Below are 21,471 nucleotides of genomic sequence, written 5' to 3'. Positions count from 1 at the left end.
TGACTCTGCACAAATCATTTCAATGTTGTCTGCTTCAGTTTCTTCGATTATACAATGGGGATCATAAAAGCACCTATGTCCTAAGGTTGTTGTGAGGAAGAGAAACCAAATGAGATAATATTTATAAACTCAACAGTGCCTGGTACATAGTTAGAGCTTAATAAATGCCTGTTTAATTTTTTTTCCCTTCCCCCTAAAGAGGATATCTTTAGGATTCTAGAGAAATGACTTCCAAAGTTGTAAGTTGCTACCTCCACCAAATGTACTCTAAGGTTAAGCCCACTTTTTCCCAGTGTGGAAGAGTGTGTCACAGACATCTGTGGGGAGTGTTTTATGGCCTCTGTTCTTACTATATCACCTTGGTAAACATACTTGACTGAAAACTAATGACATCTGGCTCACATTGATATTAACTGATAATCACAGGTGAGGTACGCTGGTGGGGGCTCAAGAATTATCATACTAGAAAACCACTGCAATCCCTCAGGACCACCTCTGAGGGGAGATGTTTCCTTTGCTATCTGGGACCCTAACTGGCCAGGAGGAGTACAGTTTAGGGGAAGTCCCAAGTCCAAGCCTATACTACATTGCTGATGGGCCCATAGAGATTAAATGACTTGCCCACAGATTCAAACCTAAGAATTCCAATTTTAAATTCAATGCTCTAATACACTACACAGTAGATTCAGTGGTAAAAGATTCGAGGGCTTAAATGAGAAACGGTTAATAGGTCCCATTAATTATTTATTTGCTTCTCCAAAACACTTAATCAAAGGAGGGTGATTAGCTGGAATGTACAGTTAATAGCTACTATTTCCTCCTCCAGGCCCCTGAAGATCAGAGAAGAACCGCAATCATGGAATAATATGAGTATATGATTTGGGAGCCGGGATAGTTTCTCTCAGATGATCATTTCCCCCTCCTCCAGAGCACCATGGTATTTCTTCCCCTGGCATAGAGAGAAGACCACTCCACGATTAAATTATCTAAGTTTCAGAGCCCTCTCTCCTTCCTTGGTAAACAAAGCACTTGCTGGTTTTACCTAATGAAGCTGTCCCTGTCCCCTACTGCTTGCCTCCAGAAGATCATAATTATCTCCAGTGACAGGTGATGAAGCCAAAATGTTTGTGTGTGTGTCTTTGTTTTTAAAGGGATAAGAAAAAACAAGAATGAAGGAAAGAAAAATATAATGAAAAGAGTCTAAAGATCATTCTAATGACTTAACATGACAAGGGTGTGAGGAAGCAGAGAAAGGAATGACCTAGCCCACTCCCCAGCCCTACAAAGGAGCTTCCAGCATATTACCTCTGCAAATTAGGAAAGCAATAAAGCCTTGGTTTTCTTAATAATTGCTTCTGATTCCATTTTCAGATTCATTTGTGGGGGTGGGCTAATGCATGTTGTGCAACACTGCTCAAAGTCTCCAATAATTACAGGCATATTTTGCCTTTCGGTATCTTTTTTTTTCATTTTCTTTAATTCCATTGTCAGACAGGGGATTTTTGTCTTTTCTTTTTGCCTACTTCTAATTGTGGGACCTTGTCAAGCATCATTCACATGACAAATGGAACAAGTTTTCTTTTATCTGACTTGATGAGTTTTGAGTTAGGTGTGCAAGGAAGGTGTCTTTATCCTGGGCTCTTTCTTTTCCCCTATTCAGAACTTGCATTTGGAGTCACTGTTAGAAAAAGAAATGCTTTTCTTTTTTTCCTGTAGGGAGCTACATCAAATTTTCAAGGGCTATCGGTCGATACAAACATTCTGCAGTGAAATGGTGCTTTCAGCCTCAGTTTCAAAACAATTGGTAAACAGCTTTTGTGTTCCTGGTAAAGTGCATAAAACATGCAGGAAATATTGTGCTGGACAGAGGACTGGATCTGGAGTCAGAGGACGTGGGTGTAAGCTCTGCCTCTGCTGATGACTTTTTTGTCTGATCGTGAGCAAGTGACTTAACTTCCCTGTGCCTCAATTTCCCCATCTGTAAAATGAGAAGGCTGGACTGGATGCTCTCTAAAGTGCCTTCTAACACTTGATGACAGACAGATAGACAGATAGATATATACATAGATGCATTAATGGATGGGTGGATGGATGAATAGATAGATAGAAAGACAGTCATACGAATATATAGCCAGACTGATTAATAAACAGTCAATCAATAAACATTTATTAAGTATCTACAATGTTCCAGGGACTGTGCCAAGCACTGGGGATACAAAAAGAGGCAAAAGCTAGTCTCTGCCCTCAAGGAGTTTATAATCTAATGGGGGAGATAGCATGCAAACAACTATGTACAAACAAGTTATATGCAGGATAAATTGGAAATGATTAGAAGAAGGAAGGTACTAGGATTAATAAGAGTTGGGAAAGGCTTCTTGAAGAAGGTGGGATTTTATGTGGGATTTGAAAGAAGCAAAGGAAGACAGAAAGTGGAGATAAGGAGGGAAAACATTCCAGGGAACAGTCAGAGAAAATTCCTGGAAGCGAGATGAAGTATCTTATTCAAGAAACAGTGTCACTGGATCAAGGAGCATTAGAGTTCTCTAGTCTATCTATATGTGTATTCATCCAGATAGATAGATAGATAGATAGATAGATAGATAGATAGATAGATAGATAGATAGATAGATAGATGAATAGATAGATAGGAAGGACAGATAGACAAATTGATAGACAGACAGACATATATAGATAGGTAGATGAATAAAGAGATAGGAAGAAGGACAGATAGATACATAGATAGATAGATAGATAGATAGATAGATAGATAGATAGATAGATAGATAGGTAGATAGATAGATAGAAAGGACAGACAGACAAACTGATAAACAGATAGACAGATAGATAGATAGATAGATAGATAGATAGAATGACAGATAGATAGATAGATACATAGATAGATAGATAGATAGATAGATAGATAGATAGATAGATAGATAGATAGATGGAGAGAGAGAGGGAGAGAAAGAGAGAGAGAGAGAGAGAGAGAGAGAGAGAGAGAGAGAGAGAGATGAATAGATAGCTAGGAAGGACAGATAGACAAATTGATAGACAGACATAGATAGATAGATAGATGAATAAATAGATAGGAAGAAGGACAGACAGATTGATTAGATAGATGGACAAATAGATAGATGAATAGATAGGAAGGGCAGACAGACAGACAGACAGATAGATAGATCAATTGCTCATCTACAATCCTACGATTCTCCCCTAAAGAATTAATGACATTTTTGTTTGCAAAGTTGTGAACTGATCCAACAAAGTTGAAGAACAATTAGGAACCATGCCCAGAGGGCTATAAAAATGTGCATACCCTTTGATCCAGGAATACCACTTCTAGGGCTGTATCCCAAAGAGATCATACAAACGGGAAAAGGACCCACATGTACAAAAATATTTATAGCAGCTCTTTTTGTGGTGGCAAAGAATTGGAAATTTAGGGGATGGGGAATGGCTGAACAAGTTGTGGCATATGAATGTAATGGAATACTATTTTGTTATAAGAAATGATGAGCAGGCAGACTTAATGAACTTAATGACTTAAATGAACTGATGCTGAGCAAGGAGAGCAGAACCAGGAGAACATTGTACACAGTTATAGCCACATTGTGTGATGACTAACTTTGATACACTTGGCTCTTCTCAGCAATGCAAGGTTCTAAGACAATTCCAAAAGGCTCATGATGGAAAATGCCATCCACATCCAGAGAAAGAACTATGGAGTCTGAATGCAGATCGAAACAGACTATTTGCTCTCTCTTTTTTTTGTTTTGTTTTTTGTTTATTCTTCCTCATGGTTCATTCCATTGGTTAGAATTTTTCTTTACAACATGACTAGTATGAAAAATCGGTTCAACATGAACGTATATGTTGAGCCTATATCAGATTGCGTACTGTCTAGAAGAGGAAAGAGAAGGAGAGAAAATTTAAAATTAAAAAGCTTGTGCAACTGAATGTTGTAAAGTAAAACCAAATAACTTTCTTTAAAAAAGAATTAATAACATTTGCAAAGGCCCACTTTAAGTGCTCTTCAGTATATTGCCAGCATTGATTTTCACAAAAGTTTGAATTACAAATTTTTCCCCATTTCTACCCTCCCCCCACTCCAAGATGGCATATATTCTGGTTGCCCCGTTCCCCACTCAGCCCTCTCATCTGTCACCCCACTCCCCTTCCATCCCCCTTTCCCTTCTTCTCTTGTAGGGCAAGATAAATTTCTATGCCCCATTGCCTGTGTATCTTATTTCCTAGTTGCATGAAAAAACTTTTTTTTGTTGTTGTTGTTTTTGAACGTCTGTTTTTAAAACTTTGAGTTACAAATTCTCTCCCCATCTTCCCTCCCCACCCACCCTCCCTAAGAAGGCAAGCAATTCAACATAGGCCACATGCGTATCATCATGTAAAACCCTTCCACAATACTCATGTTGTGAAAGATTAACTATGTTTTGCTCCTTCCTAACCTATCCTACTTTATTGAATTTTCTCCCTTGACCCTGTCCCTTTTCGAAAATGTTTGTTTTTGATTACCTCCTCCCCCTGTCTGCCCTCCCTTCTATCATCCCCCCTTTTTTATCTTCTTCCTCCTTCTTTCCTGTGGGGTAAGATACCCAACTGAGTGTGTGTGGTATTCCCTCCTCAGGTCAAATCAGATGAGAGCAAGATTTACTCATTCCCCCTCACCTGCCCCCTCTTCCCTTCCTACAGAACCACTTTTTCTTGCCACTTTTATGCGAGATAATTTACCCCATTCTATCTCTCCCTTTCTCCCTCTTTCAATACATTCCTCTCTTATCCCTTAAATTGATTTTATTTTTTTAGATATATCCCTTCATCTTCAACTCACCCTGTGCCCTTTGTGTGTGTATATATATATGTGTGTGTGTATATATGTATATATGTATACACACATATATATACATATATATACCTACATATATACATACATAGACACACACATATATATATATATATGTATACACATATACATATATGCATATTCCTTTCAGCTACTATGAAATTGAGGTCTCATGAATCATACCCATCATCTTTCTATGTAGGAACGTAAACAAAACAGTTCAACTTTAGTAAGTCCCTTATGATTTCTCTTTCTTGATTACCTTTTCATGCTTCTCTTGATTCTTGTGTTTGAAAGTCAAATTTTCTATTCAGCTCTGGTCTTTTCACTGAGAAAGCTTGAAAGTCCTCTATTTTATTGAAAATCCATATTTTGCCTTGGAGCATGATACTCAGTTTTGCTGGGTAGGTGATTCTTGCTTTCAATCCTAGCTCCATTGACCTCCAGAATATCATATTCCAAGCCCTTCGGTCCCTTAATGTGGAAGCTGCCAGATCCTGTCTTATCCTGATTGTTTTTCCACAATATTCAAATTGTTTCTTTCTGGCTGCTTGCAGTATTTTCTCCTTGACCTGGGAGCTCTGGAATTTGGCGACAATGTTCCTAGGAGTTTTCTTTTTGGGATCTATTTGAGGAGGCGATCTGTGGATTCTTTCAATTTCTATTTTACCCTCTGGCTCTAGAATATCAGGGCAATTCTCCTTGATAATTTCTTGAAAGATGATATCTAGGCTCTTTTTTTGATCATGGCTTTCAGGTAGTCCAATAATTTTTAAATTATCTTTCCTGGATCTATTTTCTAGGTCAGTGGTTTTTCCAATGAGATATTTGATACTGTCTTCCATTTTTTCATTACTTTGGTTCTGTTTTATAATATCTTGATTTCTCACAAAGTCACTACCTTCCACTTGTTCCAATCTCATTTTTAAGATAGTATTTTCTTCAGTGGTCTTTTAGACCTCCTTTTCCATTTGGCTAATTCTGCCTTTCAAGGCATTCTTCTCCTCATTGGCTTTTTGGAGCTCTTTTGACATTTGAGTTAGTCTATTTTTTAAAGTGTTGTTTTCTTCAATATTTTTTTCAGTATTTCTTTGGGTCTCCTTTAGCAAGTCATTGACTTGTTTTTCACGGTTTTCTTGCAACATTCTCATTTCTCATCCCAATTTTTCCTCTACTTCTCTAACTTGCTTTTCCAACTCTTTGTTGAGCTCTTCCATGGCCTGAGACCAGTTCATGTTTTTCTTGGAGGCTTTTGGTGTAGGCTCTTGCACTTTGTTGACTTCTTTAAGCCGTATGTTTTGGTCTTTTTTGTCACCAAAGAAGGATTCCAAAGTCCGAGACTGAATCTGGGTGTGTTTTCGCTGCCTGGCCATGTTCCCAGCCAACTTACTTGACCCTTGAGATTTTTGTTGGGGTATGATTGCTTGTACTTTGTTCCAAGCTTGAGGGGATGCGCCGTTAATTTCAGAGCTATTTCTATACAGCCAGCTCTGCCACACCAGCACTCATCCTTCCTCAAGAACCACCAACCCAGACCTGATGCAAATCTTCAGCAGGCTCTGCACTCCTGCTCTGATCCGCCACTTAATTCTTCCCACCACATGGGCCTGGGGCCGGAAGTAACTGCAGCTGTAGTTCTGTAGCTGTACCTCCCCCACAGCCCCTGAGGCGGTGGCCCAACCTCAAACACTCTCCCCTGCAGCTTTTCCCACTAACCTTCTCTGTTGTCTTTGGTGTTTGTGGGTTGAGAAGTCTGGTAACTGCCACAGCTCACTGATTCAGGGTGCTAGGGCCTGTCCTGCCCGGCTCCTGGTCTGGTTGGTCCTGCTGCCTCCCACGCTGAGCTCTGCTCCCCTCCACTCCGTGCGCAATAGACCTCATGCAGTGACCATCCAGGCTGTCCTGGGCTGGATCCCTGCTTCCCTCTGCTATTTTGTGGGTTCTGCAGTTCTAGAATTTGTTCAGAGCCATTTTTTATAGGTTTTTGGAGGGATGTGGTGGGGAGCTCATGCAAGTCCCTGCTTTCCAGCTGCCATCTTGGCTCCACCCCCGGAAGTCCCTTCAGTATATTTCCAAAGGGAAAAGGGGGCAGAATCACAGAGCGAGAGAGAGAGAGAGAGAGAGAGAGAGAGAGAGAGAGAGAGAGAAATAGTAATAGAGATATAGATAGATATAGATATGTATATAGATATGAAATAGATACATACACATATGTGTGTGTGTGTGTGTGTGTGTGTGTGTACCATATCTATGCCTTTCTTTCCTTGTCCTCAAAAACCTTACATTCTAATGGGGAAGACCGCAAACACAGAACCAGGTACATCACAAAATATATGCAATCTATATGGAAGGTCATCTAAGAGGAAAGGGATCTGGGGTGGGGGTGGGGTGGAAAGCAGGGAGAGAAAAGCCCTCCACATCAGGAAGGTGAGATTTGAGCTGAGTCTTGAGTGAAGTCAAGGACCACAGAAGTCATATAGTCCATTGCACAAAGAAACAGACAGAGAAATGATGTGATACGACCCAACTCACACAGACAGGAGGTAGCAGAAGCAGGGTTACTCTCTAGGGAATCACAAGATCTTTCTTGTAAGGACACCCTCAAAGCAAAAGCTCACCTCCCAGAATATATACTCTTTAAGCTAATAGTCTCAGAGCCAGAACCCTCCTGACTCAGTGCCTAATTAGAAATTAACAAAAAGCGTATAAGCCTTCCTACAAGCAAGCAAGCTTCCCTTAGTGGGCTCCACATGAGGCCTGTTGATGGGCAGAGAAGATCTTATTCCCCATTAACCTTACAACTTGCCGTTGGGAAGACCTGAACTTGAATCTTGCCGTATTTATTAGCTGCGGGACCCTGGACAATCAATTTAATCTCTGTCACCCTCCGTTTCTCCATTTGTTAAAGTGGAGACAAAAATAGCAGCCCCTATACAGGGTCCTCGTGAGCATTAAATCAGATCACATGGGGAAAAAGCAGGAACAAGAGTGTCCCAAAAGTCTTAGTGCAGTTTTGAATTAAGAAAGCTTTAAAATGCACAAAGACTCTGCGGACAGCCTGTATAAAGGTTACTTATTTTTATTCTCAGCTATTGGTTTTACAAAGATTGACAAATACTCATTCTGTTTTCCCTCTCAGTCTTCACAAAACATTTAGTTTTGAACTTCTCAAATACTTAATAACAACAGCTTGCATTTACATAGCACTTTAAGGTTTACAAAGCACTTGTATTATCATGTAATTGTGGGTATTCTACTTATCTAAGTTTGTTTATCTCCCTAAGTTCTGGGATGATAGGAATGATGTCTTGTCTAAACATGGCATCTCTTCTCCAACCTCCTTCACCTTCCACAATGCTCTGTGTATAGCAGATGCTTCATAAATATTTGCATAATAATGTTTGAGTGCTTTTTTATTGTTTAGTCTCCTTTCAGTCATGTCTGACTCTACATGACTCCATTTGGGGTTTTCTTGGCAGAGATACTGGAGTGGTTTGCCATTTCCTTCTCCAGCTTATTTTACAGATGAGGAAACTGAGGCAAACAGGGTTAAGTGACTTGCCCAGGGTCACACAGCTAGTAACTGTCTAAGCCCGGATTTGAACTCAGGAAGAGGAGTCTTCTTGAGTCCAGGCCTGGCACTTTATCCACTGCACCGTCTAGCTGTCCCAATGTACCACCTACCTCCTTTAAGGTTTGCAAAATGCTTTATGATATCTCATTTTATCCTCATAACAACTCTGTGAGGTAGCTGCTATTATTATCCTCATTTTACCGATGAGGAAACTGAGGCAGATAGGTGAAGTGACTTATAGTTAGTAAGTGTCTGAGGCAGGATTTGAACTCAGGTCTTTCTGATTCCAGGCCCAGTGCTCTAAGTTCTCTCCTCCCAGGAATGGGGTGACTTCTTTGTCAGGCATATCATAGAAAAGATCCTTATTCAGGTCTGAGTTGGACTAAATGGTCTCTAAGGCCCCTTACAATTCTGAGATTCTGTGCTTCCGCCTATAATAATATATATTATGTAACATGTATTATACATATTATGTCTATAATGTCATATGTATTATATTTCTATAATATATAATAATACAAGGCTGGCTTTGGATCCCTAGGGTTCCGCACATAGTAAGCACTCAATAGGACAGAGAATAGAGTGTGAAGTTGTGTGAAGACCTGGCATCTAATCCCAGCTCATCCATTTACTACCGGCATCCTTGGACAAATCAACTACCCTCTTTGACATTCAGTTTCCTCTCTTGTAAAAATGTGGTTTTGGACAAGGTGGCCTCTACGATCCTGTGTCTGAATGCAATAAATAAAATGCTTGTTGAACTGAATTAGTGAAGGCTGTGGCATCCCACATTAGAATATGTTTCTAATGCTCAGGCATGCTACTGTAGACTGTATGCTGCTTGAAGCCAGATCTGCATCTTATTCACCTTTGGGTCTCCCCAGTGACTAGTATCTAGGACGGCATATTTCACAAGGCAAAGACCTCCCAAAAGGAGAGTGGTGCTCACTATGGCTCTTTCAGACATGGACTGGGGCCATTGATCGACCATCAACAAAGCATTATTCTGAGCTGGAGGAGGGATGAGCTGCTCTGGTCCATCCTTACTCTTGTGTCCCCTCTATCTTGAGACAAACAACCAGCGTCTGGAATTGGAGATACTGCCCTTAGAACTAGGCTGAGCCATATAAGGTTCAGAATCACAACCTTTGCCTCATTAGGGTCAAGTTCTAATGATCTAACCAGCTTTGGAAAAAAAGGAAAATTCCTGATGACTGTGTTGGCTAGGAACCCATCTCGGGTCAATGCTTAGAGGGCAGTCTATGCCCACCTCTCTACACCAAAATAGAAATAATAATAAATATAATCGGACAGATCTAGGAATTAGACCAAAGTGCCCAAATTCCAACCCCACTGAATAGTGTTCCAAACTCTTGGCCTTGAAGTTTTGAATATAAATTTCCTCCTTCCAAGTTATTCACTGCATGCCTGAACGTTAGCTGTCTCCCAGCAGTAAGCACCCCAAAGTAAGTGATGGTGAACTGTTTTCACCACTGAAGCAGGGGGCAGAACTTTAGCTCAGTTTAATCCCCCAGTGAAATAATATTTGCAGTTGAAAGCACAAAACAAACATGCTTATTTGTCTCCTTGCATAATACAGACTAAGAAAACATGGCCTATTTGGAGATTACCAGCAACATATAACATTTCCCAATGCCAAAGTAAATTCAACGCAGCAAACTCAAGAATGCCAGGTGTCAATTACACAGTCCAAAGCCTCAGCCCGAAAGGCAGCCTCCACTGCACTGTGATATACCTGAGGATTGACAGATGAAAGCTATTTTTTTCTCTCCCTTCCTTCCTTCCTTTTTTCCTTCCTGCCTTTCTTCCTTCCCTCCCTTTCTCTTTCCTTTCTTTTCTTCTTTGATGTTCCTTCCTTTCTTCCTCTTTCTCTTTTTTCCCTTCCTTCTTTCCTTCCTTCTTTTCCTCCTTTCTTTTTTCTTTCTTCTTCCTTCATTCCTTTCTTCTTTCCTTCCTTCCTTCCTTCCTTCATCTTTCTTTTCCCCCTCTCACTTTTTCTCTCTTCCTTCTTTCCCTCTCCTTTCTTTTTTTTCTTTCTTCTTTCTTTTTCCTTCATTCCTTTTTTCCTTCCTTTCTTTTTCTTTTCCCTCTCTTTCTCTCTTCCTTCATTCCTCCCTTCTTCCCCCTTCTCTTCCCCCTCCTTTCATTCCTTCCTTCCCACTTCCCTTTCTTCCCTCCTTCCTCTTTTTCTTTTGGCTTGAACTCTATTTTAAGAACTGGGGCTCTCTTCCTGGCCACTTCAATGTGCCTTTCAGCTCAGACACTGGCTGCTCGTGGGAATAGGAGGTGAGATAATGTACTGTACAAGCAGGACTTACCCCAACCAATGATGTAGTAGTAGAGATGCTTGCTCTCTTCCGAGCCGAACACCTTGATCACCATGCTGTAAAGATGCAAGCCTTCCACCAGCATCCAAGCAAAGGCACTCAGGAAGAAGAAGTGCAGCAGCACTGCTAAGACCTTGCAAGGAATCTATGGCCAAAGCAGAGAAAGACAAGATTTGAGACTTCTCTGGATTTTATGCTAATCCAGGGGTTCTGAAATGGGAATATGTGGATAGAATTCAGGGTGTCCATGAACTTGGATGGGGAACAAATAATTACATCTTTATTTTCATTAACACTTGGTGATCCTTTGTAATTCTATGTATTTTATTTTAAGCATCTAAAGACATCACTCAGAAAAGGGGTCTATAGGTTTCACCAGACTGCCAAAAGGGTACAGGACACAAAAAATAATTAAGAACCCTTGATCTAAATAGAGGTACTGGAACAAAATGGTTGGAAGAAGAGCAAAAAAACACCAATTAAATGATGTGTTGGGAGAAGCAGCATAGGGAACTGGAAAGACCTCTGACTCTGGAGATTGAGGCTCTGGGTTCAAATCATACCATCTCATGACTCTGGGGTAAGTCACAACCTCCCTAGACCTCAAATGTTTTATCTGTAAAATGAAGGGAGTAAACTAGATATGTTCTAAGGAACCTTCTATCTCTATATCTACGACTTTTTGCTAAAGTTTTATCTTCAGTAGGCATGACTTCCATTCATCAGGAAAGCTAGGTAGTATAATGGATCAGGGAATGGATTTGGAGTCAAGAAGATATGAGTTCAAATCTTGACTCACAAGGTGAGTCAAGGTGGGACCCAGAACAAATCATCTAACCTCTCTCAGCCTCCATTTCCCTATGTGTAACATGTGTGTAATAATGGCACCTACATCACGAGGTTGTAGGTCATGAGGATCAAATGATGATATATGTAATGTGTTTCTCAAATCATAAATCCTAGTTATAGAGATCAGGCAAGATGGGGGGGGTGCTCCTTATCATATAAGTGTGTGCTCCAACTGGGAGAAGTTTATCGAATCATAGCACTAGACCTGGGAGGGATGACAGAGGTCATTGAGTCCTATCCCTTCATTTTGCAGATGAGGAAACTGAGGCACAGAGAAATTAAGTGATTTGTTCATGCTCAAGGGAGAGGATCAAGAAGATACCTCAATGACTCTCTGATCTAATCCTCTCCTTTTAAATTATGTAACAAAGATCAGAAACTTTACATCCCTTAAAGGGCTATATAAATGCTAGCTATGATTAGGTCCCGATTAGTACCAATAACGAAAGTCCTGAATGGTTGTGCATCTTCAAATTTGTATTATATGAAACCATAATTATGTAAAATATGGTAATTGATTCCAGCCCAATGGAAATATGAAGTACAGATTCAAATAATGAGACCACTGCAAGGGATTCATTATTGAGACTTGGTTGTATTATAAGTATTTTATGAGAAACTCGGGGAGAATAGAGTCAAAGTCTTTTTCTTTTATGTCATACCAGTAGTAGGAATCAGAGGAAGGATTTGAACCAAGATCCGTTGACCCCAGAGTTAGTCCATTAATTATACTATTTTGCCACACTGCCCCCAGTAAGTGGCCAAGTTAGTATTCAAACCCCATCTCCAAATCGAGCACTTTCCTCCACTGTACCCAGCTGTTACAAGAGCCTAGCATTCCTCTTCCATTTTCTAACCACTTAGCATTGGGCTCCCTCCTGTTCTGACTCAAGGCCACTCTCCACCTGCACCCTCAGACTCATTTGAGGTACTTTCAGAATGAATCATCTCCTAAAACCTTTCCTTAACAATTGTACCCTGAAAACACACCCCACAGCCACGTCTAAAGCTACCAGATAGAGTAGAACTGAGCTCATACTGAAGAAAGGCAATTGGAACAATTAGCTAGGACAAGCCATTGCAGCATTCTGACTACTCAATGATGTGCCTATGCCTTTGCATTCCTAGGGCACTACCAGAATGCACCCTTAGGCTACAAGAGCCTTGTACTCCAAGGCAACAGAAGCCTTGAGGTTTAATCCAATTAAATTCGAGTTTCCTTGGCAAACACTTCTTAAGTGACTTCAATGTGAACAGTACTGCACTGGATATTGGGCATACAAGGATAGGCATAATGAAAGAAAGAAAGGAAGAAAGGAGGAAAGAAAGGAAGAAAAAGAAAGAAAGAAAGAAAGAAAGAAAGAAAGAAAGAAAGAAAGAAAGAGAGAAAGAAAGAAAGAAAGAAAGAAAGAAAGAAATAAAGAAAGAAAGGAAGGAAGGAAGAGAGAAAGAGAAAGAGAGAAAGAAAGAGAAAGAAAGAAAGAAAGAAAGAAAGAAAGAAAGAAAGAAAGAAGGAAGGAAGGAAGGGAAGGAAAGAAGGAAGAAAGGAGAAAGAAAGAGAAAGAATGAAAGAAAAAAGGAAGGAAGGAACAAAGGAAGGGAAAGAAAGAAAGAAAGAAAGAAAGAAAGAAAAAGAAAAAAGAGGAAGAAAGAAAGAGAGAGAGAGAGAAAGAAAGAAGGAAGGAAGGAAGCAAGCAAGGAAGGAAACTACCATGATCTTAAATTACACTGAGAAGAATAATGATCAAAATAAGGGAAGTGGTACTCCTGATGCCACTCCTGCCTTGATTACTGCTAAACCACATCTTGAATGCTGAGTTAAGTCTGAGATAATTTATTTTAAGAAAGTCAAGGACAATCTGGAGCAGGTCCTATACAAGGTGATCAGGATGGTGAGAAGAGAGTTCTGCCAAGCAAGCAATGGTTAAATGAATTAACGTTGATTTTCCTACAGGCAGTTAAGTGGCACAATGGATACAGTGTCAAGCCTGGAGTCAGGAAGACTCCTCTTCATGAGTTCATATCCAACCTAGATGCTTACTAGCTGTGTGACTCTGAGCAAATCACTTAATTCTATTTACCTCAATTTCCTCACCTGTAAAATGAGCTAGAGAAGAAAATGGCAAGCCACTCCAATATCTTTGCTAAGAAAACCTCACAAGGGTCGGATATGACTGAAAATGACTGACTGAACATATATACATACATATATGCCTACAGAAGAGAAAACATAAGGGGATATGGATTCAGCCTTCAAGGACCTGAAGGGCGGTCATACAGAAGATGGTTTAGACTTGTTTGGCCTGATCCCAGAGGACAGAATGAGGAACAATGGGTGGAAGCTGGGAGGGAAAAGGGGTAAATTTAAGCCTGGGGTAAGGATAGATTTTCTAAAAATCAGACCCATCCAAAAGTGAAATGGGCTGTCTGGAGGTAATGAATTTTCCTTAATTAAAAAGTCTTCAAGCAAAGGCCAGATGACTATTAGTCCCTTTTATATCTGGTGTTTTGTGAGTTTATGAATTTTTTCCATTTAGATGGAAGTCTCGGGGGTCCATGCCAAGCCTTATCAGCTTCAGCTCCCCAGGATTTTAGCTCCTTCTCCAACAGATTCAGAGAACTGTTGACAAAGCACTTTTCACATCTTTAAATGCTGCATACTTTATACATCAGATGATGCATTATTAATATTATTATCATTTCCATCACTGTGTTTCCAAACCTTACTTTTATCCAAACCCTCATTGGAAGGTTTAGAAATCTAAAAGGTCCCTTGACCTTCTCAATTTCCAAATGTGCTTGGTTTTCTTGGTTCAGAGATGTAGCACCTGATCCCTAATAACATTTTCTTCTTCTAACACTCTTGCCATATCTTGGTTATTCTCCTCAACACCCATTACACCTTTCTCTCTTGCTGCTACTCCAACACGCTCTAAGCCAGGGATGGGGAACATGCAGCCTCGAGGCCACACATGGCCCTCTAGGTCCTCAGGTGTGGCCCTTTGACTGAATCCAAACTTCACTGAACAAATCCCCTTAATGAAAGGATTTGTCCTGTAAAACTTGGACTCAGTCAAAAGACTGCATCCAAGGACCTCAAAGGCCACATGTGGCCTCAAGGCTGCAGGTTCCCCAACCCTTGATCTAAGACATAAGGGTACCTCATCTAGGATTTATTTATAAGGGAAAGGAATAATAAACTGAAATGTAGTGAAAGATGTACAATTAGTAAGGATATATTAAGCATCTTTTCTGTTTCAGGCACTACGTTAAGTGCTAGGGATACAAAAGGGAAAAAAAAAATGAAACAGTGCCTGCCCTCAAAAAGCTTACTTTCTATTTGTGAGGACAAAATGTGACAGACAACAGATACACAGGCAATAACCAACCAAAAGTACTTATTAAGTACCTACTATTAGGCACTGGGGATGCAACAACAATGAGCATCGCTTGCTCTCAAGGAGTTTATATTATACTGAAGGAGACAACATATGCATAACTAAGTATATATAAAGTTAAAATATAAATTCAAGATATTTGGGGGAGGGATCATGTAAAAGGTGACTCTAGAGCTGAGTATTGAAGGAGTCTAGAGATTCAAACATGCCATGGTGAGAAGGGAAGGCATTCTGGACATGAGGGAGAGCCTGTAGAAACTCATGAAAATCAGATGAAGTATTGTATGAGGAGCAGGAAGGGTCACCATGGTAGGACTGTGGAGTGAGTGGAGGGAGCCACATGCAGAGCAGAGATTCTGCTTAGCACAGATAGAATAGGAACCTTGAATGGGCCTATAATCTTCTTTGCATATAGTTGAATATATTTGCTGGCATTTATGTGGTGATCTCTTCTCATCATTGACAACAGTGAAGCCATCACATCTGGACTCTAACACCTTAGGACCAATTATTATATGAAAAAAAATGGAAAGGGAACACAAAGAAATGAAATCTGAAAAAAGGAGCTAGACCCAAATGACATACTGTAATGGCAAGCAAAGTGGAACTTTTTGCTGGTTTTTTTTTCTTTTGGAGGGCTTCTCAGCACTAAGGCAATCAGGTGCCTTTGACTGAATCTTGCATTTGTTTGAATCAGGAGTCTTTGATTGAATCAAGAGTCCTTGATTGGAAACAGTATATATACTCTGAGGTTGGCATTTTGCTTTGGAGCTCACTCATTGGAACAGTGTTCATGTGATTTGGCCAAATGAGATTCTGGGTAGCCGTTAAGGAGCTCCCCCAGCTTTGAAAACGCAGATGTCGGTGCTTCTCTCTCTGGTAACTGTATGTATTGCTATAGTCAGACAGTTAGAAGCCTGTCTGTTGATTTGTACTATTTTCTCTGTTTGTAACTTCTGTTTGTATTCGCTCTGAAGTTCAGGGTGCTGACTTTTTCCCCTGAACTAAGTGAATGATATTTTATTTAAAGTAAGATTGTTAACCACTTAAAGTTGATTTCCTTAAAAAAGCAGATCAAAGAACCTGTGCTAGCAGCCTTCCTGTGTGCTGGTGGTGTTGTTCTTATACATCCACAGCAGCTGCAAGCAACATTGTTGTTACACATACATACAGAGCAAATCCATTCTGGAGGTGACTCTGGCTTAAAGGCATTCATAGATGGTACCTAGGCTTGCTTAACTAATTGTCAGCTAAATCTCCTGTGGCCTATTTTGGCCCATGATTCTTCCACTCTCAAGTCCAACCCTATTCATGGGTGTTGAGCAGCCAGTAAAAGGGGAGAGATTGAAGATAAGTGAAAGGAGGGATGTTAGAAGAGACAACTTGCTAGAGAAGATGGGATGGAACAGGATAGGATCACATGTACATGCAGAGAGTTTGTTTTGGCAAGAAGAAGGGTAACCTGTTTATGTGAGACAAGCAAGAGATAATGGCAGGAAGGATTTGAGTGATGTGTAATGAGAAGGAGAGAATAAAGGAGAGTAAAGGTAGGAGAAAAGAGAGAAGATGGTGGGAATAATTCAAGACTGAGGCTTAGAAGGGCAAGACCTTCAAAAGGAAAAAAGAGGCAAGGGATTTGAGAGAAGAGAGTAATGTAAAGTTGAGCTGGCTCACCAAGGGGTCAAGATGGGGGGCAAAGAGGACAGTGTAGCTGTTGCAAGGGGGAGGATCTGGGAGGGAACTGAGAGTTCAGAGAATTAGGAGTCAATGTGAGATCAAAGAACAAGACAGGAGGCAGAGAGAAAGGTAGAACAACAAGAGATTGAGCTCGGATAAGGGAGTTTCAGGGTTCGTGACCATAGACCAAAGATATGACCCTTTCTATATGAAGCATGTGAGGTTGGGGGGAGGAAGGTGGAAGGAACTCTAGAGAGAGAGCCCACTGTTCCATTGTATAATCCCAGGCTGTCTCAGCCAATCAGGTACCCTTCTGTTGACTGGGAGGCATTCCATTTTCCACCCCCATTCCTACCTAGTTACTTTGCTTGCAAACTATCTCCTCTACATCTGCCTCAAGGAGAAGTTATTACAGGGAACTATCAAATGCAGCTCAAGTTTTTTTTCCTAAGAACCAGAAAATAGCAATTCAGTCTAACACTCCATTCACTCCCAACGTTCACAAAAGATGACCCCTTTAATTATACACCCAACACCAAGAACTCACAGTTCCAGAATAAATCTTTTCATTATTTAGTCATGGATGAGTTCCCAGTAAGACAGTCAGGGTTACAGGCAAGAAATTGAAATTACAGAACAGTCTTCCATCACTAGCACTCTCCCTAGAGAGCTCTGCCTCTGTTCTAACTTTTCCCAGCCTTTATTCCCATACTAGAATTGTAAGTTCTTTGAGGGCAGAAACTGTGTGTCCCCAGCACTGAGGAAAATGCCCAGGGCATGTTGCTGCTTAGTTGTTTTCTGTCATGTCTGACTCTTCATGACCCCATTTGGGATTTTCTTGGCAACGATACTGGTGTGGTTTGCCATTTTCTTCTCTAGCTCATTTTACAGATGAGGAAACTGAAGCAAACAGGGTGAAGTGAATTGCCCAGGGTCACACAGCTAGTGTCTAAGGTTAGATTTGAACCAAAATCTCCCTGACTCCACGCCCCTGGCATTTTATTCACTGTGCCACCTAGCTGCCCTGCCTACCACAAAGCAGGCACTTAAGAAAGACTTGTGAAATGGAATTCAATTGGTTTTTTCCTCCCAGGAATCTCAATACTTCACTATCACCTTCTATCCTTAGGTCTGGCTACATTATGAAGGCTGAACCAATACTCCCCCTCTTCATACCCTCCATTCCTGCCCAGCTCCTTCATTGGCACAGCTGTCCTTCCTCCACTAATTGCTTTCTGAGACAGTCTCATTGAGAGAGAGAAGAGGCTCATCTCAGACTCATAATCCTGTTAGAGATGAAAAGATGGTTGGTGCTCATGCGGCCCGAACGCCCTCTTCATTTATTCTTCTTTAGGATTAGTTTCTATCAGACGCCAACCACCCCCCTTCTTGGACAGGATCCCAGATGCCATCTCAGTATTTCATCTTTTCCAGCACACTGGCTCTGGCTGGATGACTTTGTAAGAGACAGCCTCTCCCAAGATGTCTTGGCATTTCCAGAAACCTCTTGAATTTCATTCCCACTCCCAGGCTTATTCAATGTATATATATTTACAAAAAGGATTTCTTGTGTGTGTGCACATGTGTGCATGTGTGCATGTATGTGCATGCGTGTGTGCATGCGTGTGTGTGTGCATGTGTGTTTGAGGGGATCGGAGCAGGAACAATCTTTTCTTCTTAGCAGCTAACAATTCCTCTGAGATTACCTTCTACCTACTCTCCATATATCCATATATATCTCCATATATCTCTATATATGGGCCTAGTTATTTATACATTATATATCTTATATGGGCCTAGTTATTTATACATTATATATCTTATATGGGCCTAGTTATTTATACACTATATATCTTATGTGGGCCTAGTTATTTATACACTATATATCTTATATGGGCCTAGTTATTTATACACTATATATCTTATATGGGCCTAGTTATTTATACACTATATATCTTCTATGGGCCTAGTTATTTATACACTATATATCTTATATGGGCCTAGTTATTTATACACTATATATCTTATATGGGCCTAGTTATTTATACATTATATATCTTATATGGGCCTAGTTATTTATACATTATATATCTTATATGGGCCTAGTTATTTATACACTATATATCTTATATGGGCCTAGTTATTTATACATTATATATCTTATATGGGCCTAGTTATTTATACACTATATATCTTATATGGGCCTAGTTATTTATACATTATATATCTTATATGGGCCTAGTTATTTATACATTATATATCTTATATGGGCCTAGTTATTTATACATTATATATCTTATATGGGCCTAGTTATTTATACACTATATATCTTATATGGGCCTAGTTATTTATACACTATATATCTTATATGGGCCTAGTTATTTATACATTATATATCTTATATGGGCCTAGTTATTTATACACTATATATCTTATATGGGCCTAGTTATTTATACACTATATATCTTCTATGGGCCTAGTTATTTATACACTATATATCTTATATGGGCCTAGTTATTTATACATTATATATCTTATATGGGCCTAGTTATTTATACATTATATATCTTATATGGGCCTAGTTATTTATACATTATATATCTTATATGGGCCTAGTTATTTATACACTATATATCTTATATGGGCCTAGTTATTTATACATTATATATCTTATATGAGCCTAGTTATTTATACATTATATATCTTATATGGGCCTAGTTATTTATACACTATATATCTTATATGGGCCGAGTTATTTATACATTATATATCTTATATGGGCCTAGTTATTTACATTATATATCTTATATGGGCCTAGTTATTTATACATTATATATCTTATATGGGCCTAGTTATTTATACATTATATATCTTATATGGGCCTAGTTATTTATACACTATTTACCCCATTTGAATGAAAGATCCTTGAAATCAGTGACTGTGTTTTTGCTCTTCTTTGCTCTCTCAGCTTTTATTACAATGGCTGGTACATAGAAAGCCCTTAATAAATACTTGTTGGCTGACCGGTCCCCAGATCTCAATCTCAAGAACACCAGGAAGAGTCACAGATTCCAACCTCAGGGCCCTCTCAGTGGTTTCAGCTACGTCAGCTACACTATTTTGATGGGGCTTTTTTTGGGGGGGTTGGTAAGTGCTAAAACTCATTAAAAGCATCAAACTGACTCAGGACAAACCTCTAATTCAGGTCCTCATCATCGCTCACTTCACCTACCAAAACAGCCTCCTAATTACTCTTCCTGCTTCAAGTCTCTCCCTACTCCCAATCCATTCTCTACATGGCTGCCAAAGCAATATTCCTAAGTATTCCAGTCCTCTGCTCAAGAAGCTTCTTTGACTCCCTATGACCTGGAAAAAAGCATAAATTCTTCAAATGGACATTTAAAGTACTTCCCAGTCTGGCTTTGCTCTACCTTTCCAGGCCGACTGTATGTAATTCCCCTTTATACACTCTCCATTCCCACCAAACTGGCCCATTTACTGGTCTTCATTCATGATGTCCCTTCTCCTACCTTGGCGTCTTTGCCCAGGTGGTCTCCTATGCCTGGAATGCCCTCTTTCCTCACCCCTGCCTCCGGGAAGCCCCCTAGCTATTTATGCCTCTTCACCCAATTTAACTTGTATCTGCTTCGTGTGTGCTCTGTACAGACCCTTCTAGGGGCACGTTGTTTCCTCCATCAGAATTTAATTTCTTTGAAAGCAGGCAATGTTTCACTTGCATTCCTGACGCCCAGCACAGTGACTGGCTCTTCCTGCATACTTGATACATACTTGTGGATGGAATGATTGACATTCTAAAGTCACTTCTGGACCAATGATTTCATGATTTTCTGACACTCAAGTAGAATGTAAGCTTCTGCAGGGCAGCAACTGTTGTCATTTTTTTCTACTATGTTTATGGTGGCGTACAGGACCTGGTACATTATGGGTGCTTAATAAATACTCATGCATTAACTGATTGTGTCTATATTTCTAGTACCTAACACAGCACCTGGTACATGGTAGGTGCACAGCATATAAATGCTTGTTGGAGTGGACTACAATTGATTAGTCTGGACTAGACTGCAGTGGACTGGACTGGACTGGGTTGGATTGGATTGTACTGAACTTTAATGTAATGGATTGGATAGACTGAAATGACTGGATTGGAATGGAATGGAGTGGACTGGTCTGGATTGGTTTGGATTGGACTGGACTATACTAGTCTAGGTTGGATAGAATTTTAGTGGATTGGATAGATTGGAATGGGCTGGATTGGACTGGACAGGGCTGGATTGAAACTCTCCAGAGAAAGTCCCCCTCCTGAATGTGTGAAGCCAGCGTAAATGTCTACCTCTTCGGCATACAAAGGGGAACTTTTGACAATAGGAGTAATTTATCAGGGGGTGCGCTCTCTTCTGGTTACAGAATAGTGAGCAGTGCCTCCCCTCACTGTCCTCACATATTGTTTCTCTCTTCAGCTGGGGGTGGGAAGTGGCTGGCATGATCCAATCTCTGCCAGACACCAACACATTCCCTTGTTTGCCCTGTGTCACTGATATGAATTCATAATACTAGCTGACATTTACATGAAATTTCCAGGGTCATGCGTTTCTCCTTCATGCAAAGGTCCGTCTTTTTAACACCCATGTCCTTCTGGTAACGTGTGAAATGGAACATGATAATCTCTGGATAACTGAAGGCATGGTTTGCCCAGAGGGCAATGGAGAGGCACATGGTGGATGTGAGTAGGCTGCTGTGCATTGTCAG

The 21,471-nt window shown here is 40.2% G+C and overlaps 1 protein-coding gene across 1 annotated transcript in view; it reads right to left on the bottom strand.

The window, feature by feature from the left end:
* ADGRD1 (adhesion G protein-coupled receptor D1) overlaps window positions 1–21,471 on the bottom strand; it is a 477,959-nt gene that overhangs the window by 116,141 nt on the left and 340,347 nt on the right. Inside the window, exon 18 of the mRNA XM_036742325.1 lies at window positions 10,772–10,925. Coding sequence (XP_036598220.1) covers window positions 10,772–10,925 — 154 coding nt within the window. The remainder of the gene's footprint in view (window positions 1–10,771; window positions 10,926–21,471) is intronic.

This window comes from Trichosurus vulpecula, chromosome 1 (genome assembly GCF_011100635.1).
Source record: "Trichosurus vulpecula isolate mTriVul1 chromosome 1, mTriVul1.pri, whole genome shotgun sequence".
NCBI classification, from domain to species: Eukaryota; Metazoa; Chordata; class Mammalia; order Diprotodontia; family Phalangeridae; genus Trichosurus; species Trichosurus vulpecula.
Note: the sequence above shows the minus strand (reverse complement) of the source record. Positions and strands in the feature narration are given on the sequence as shown.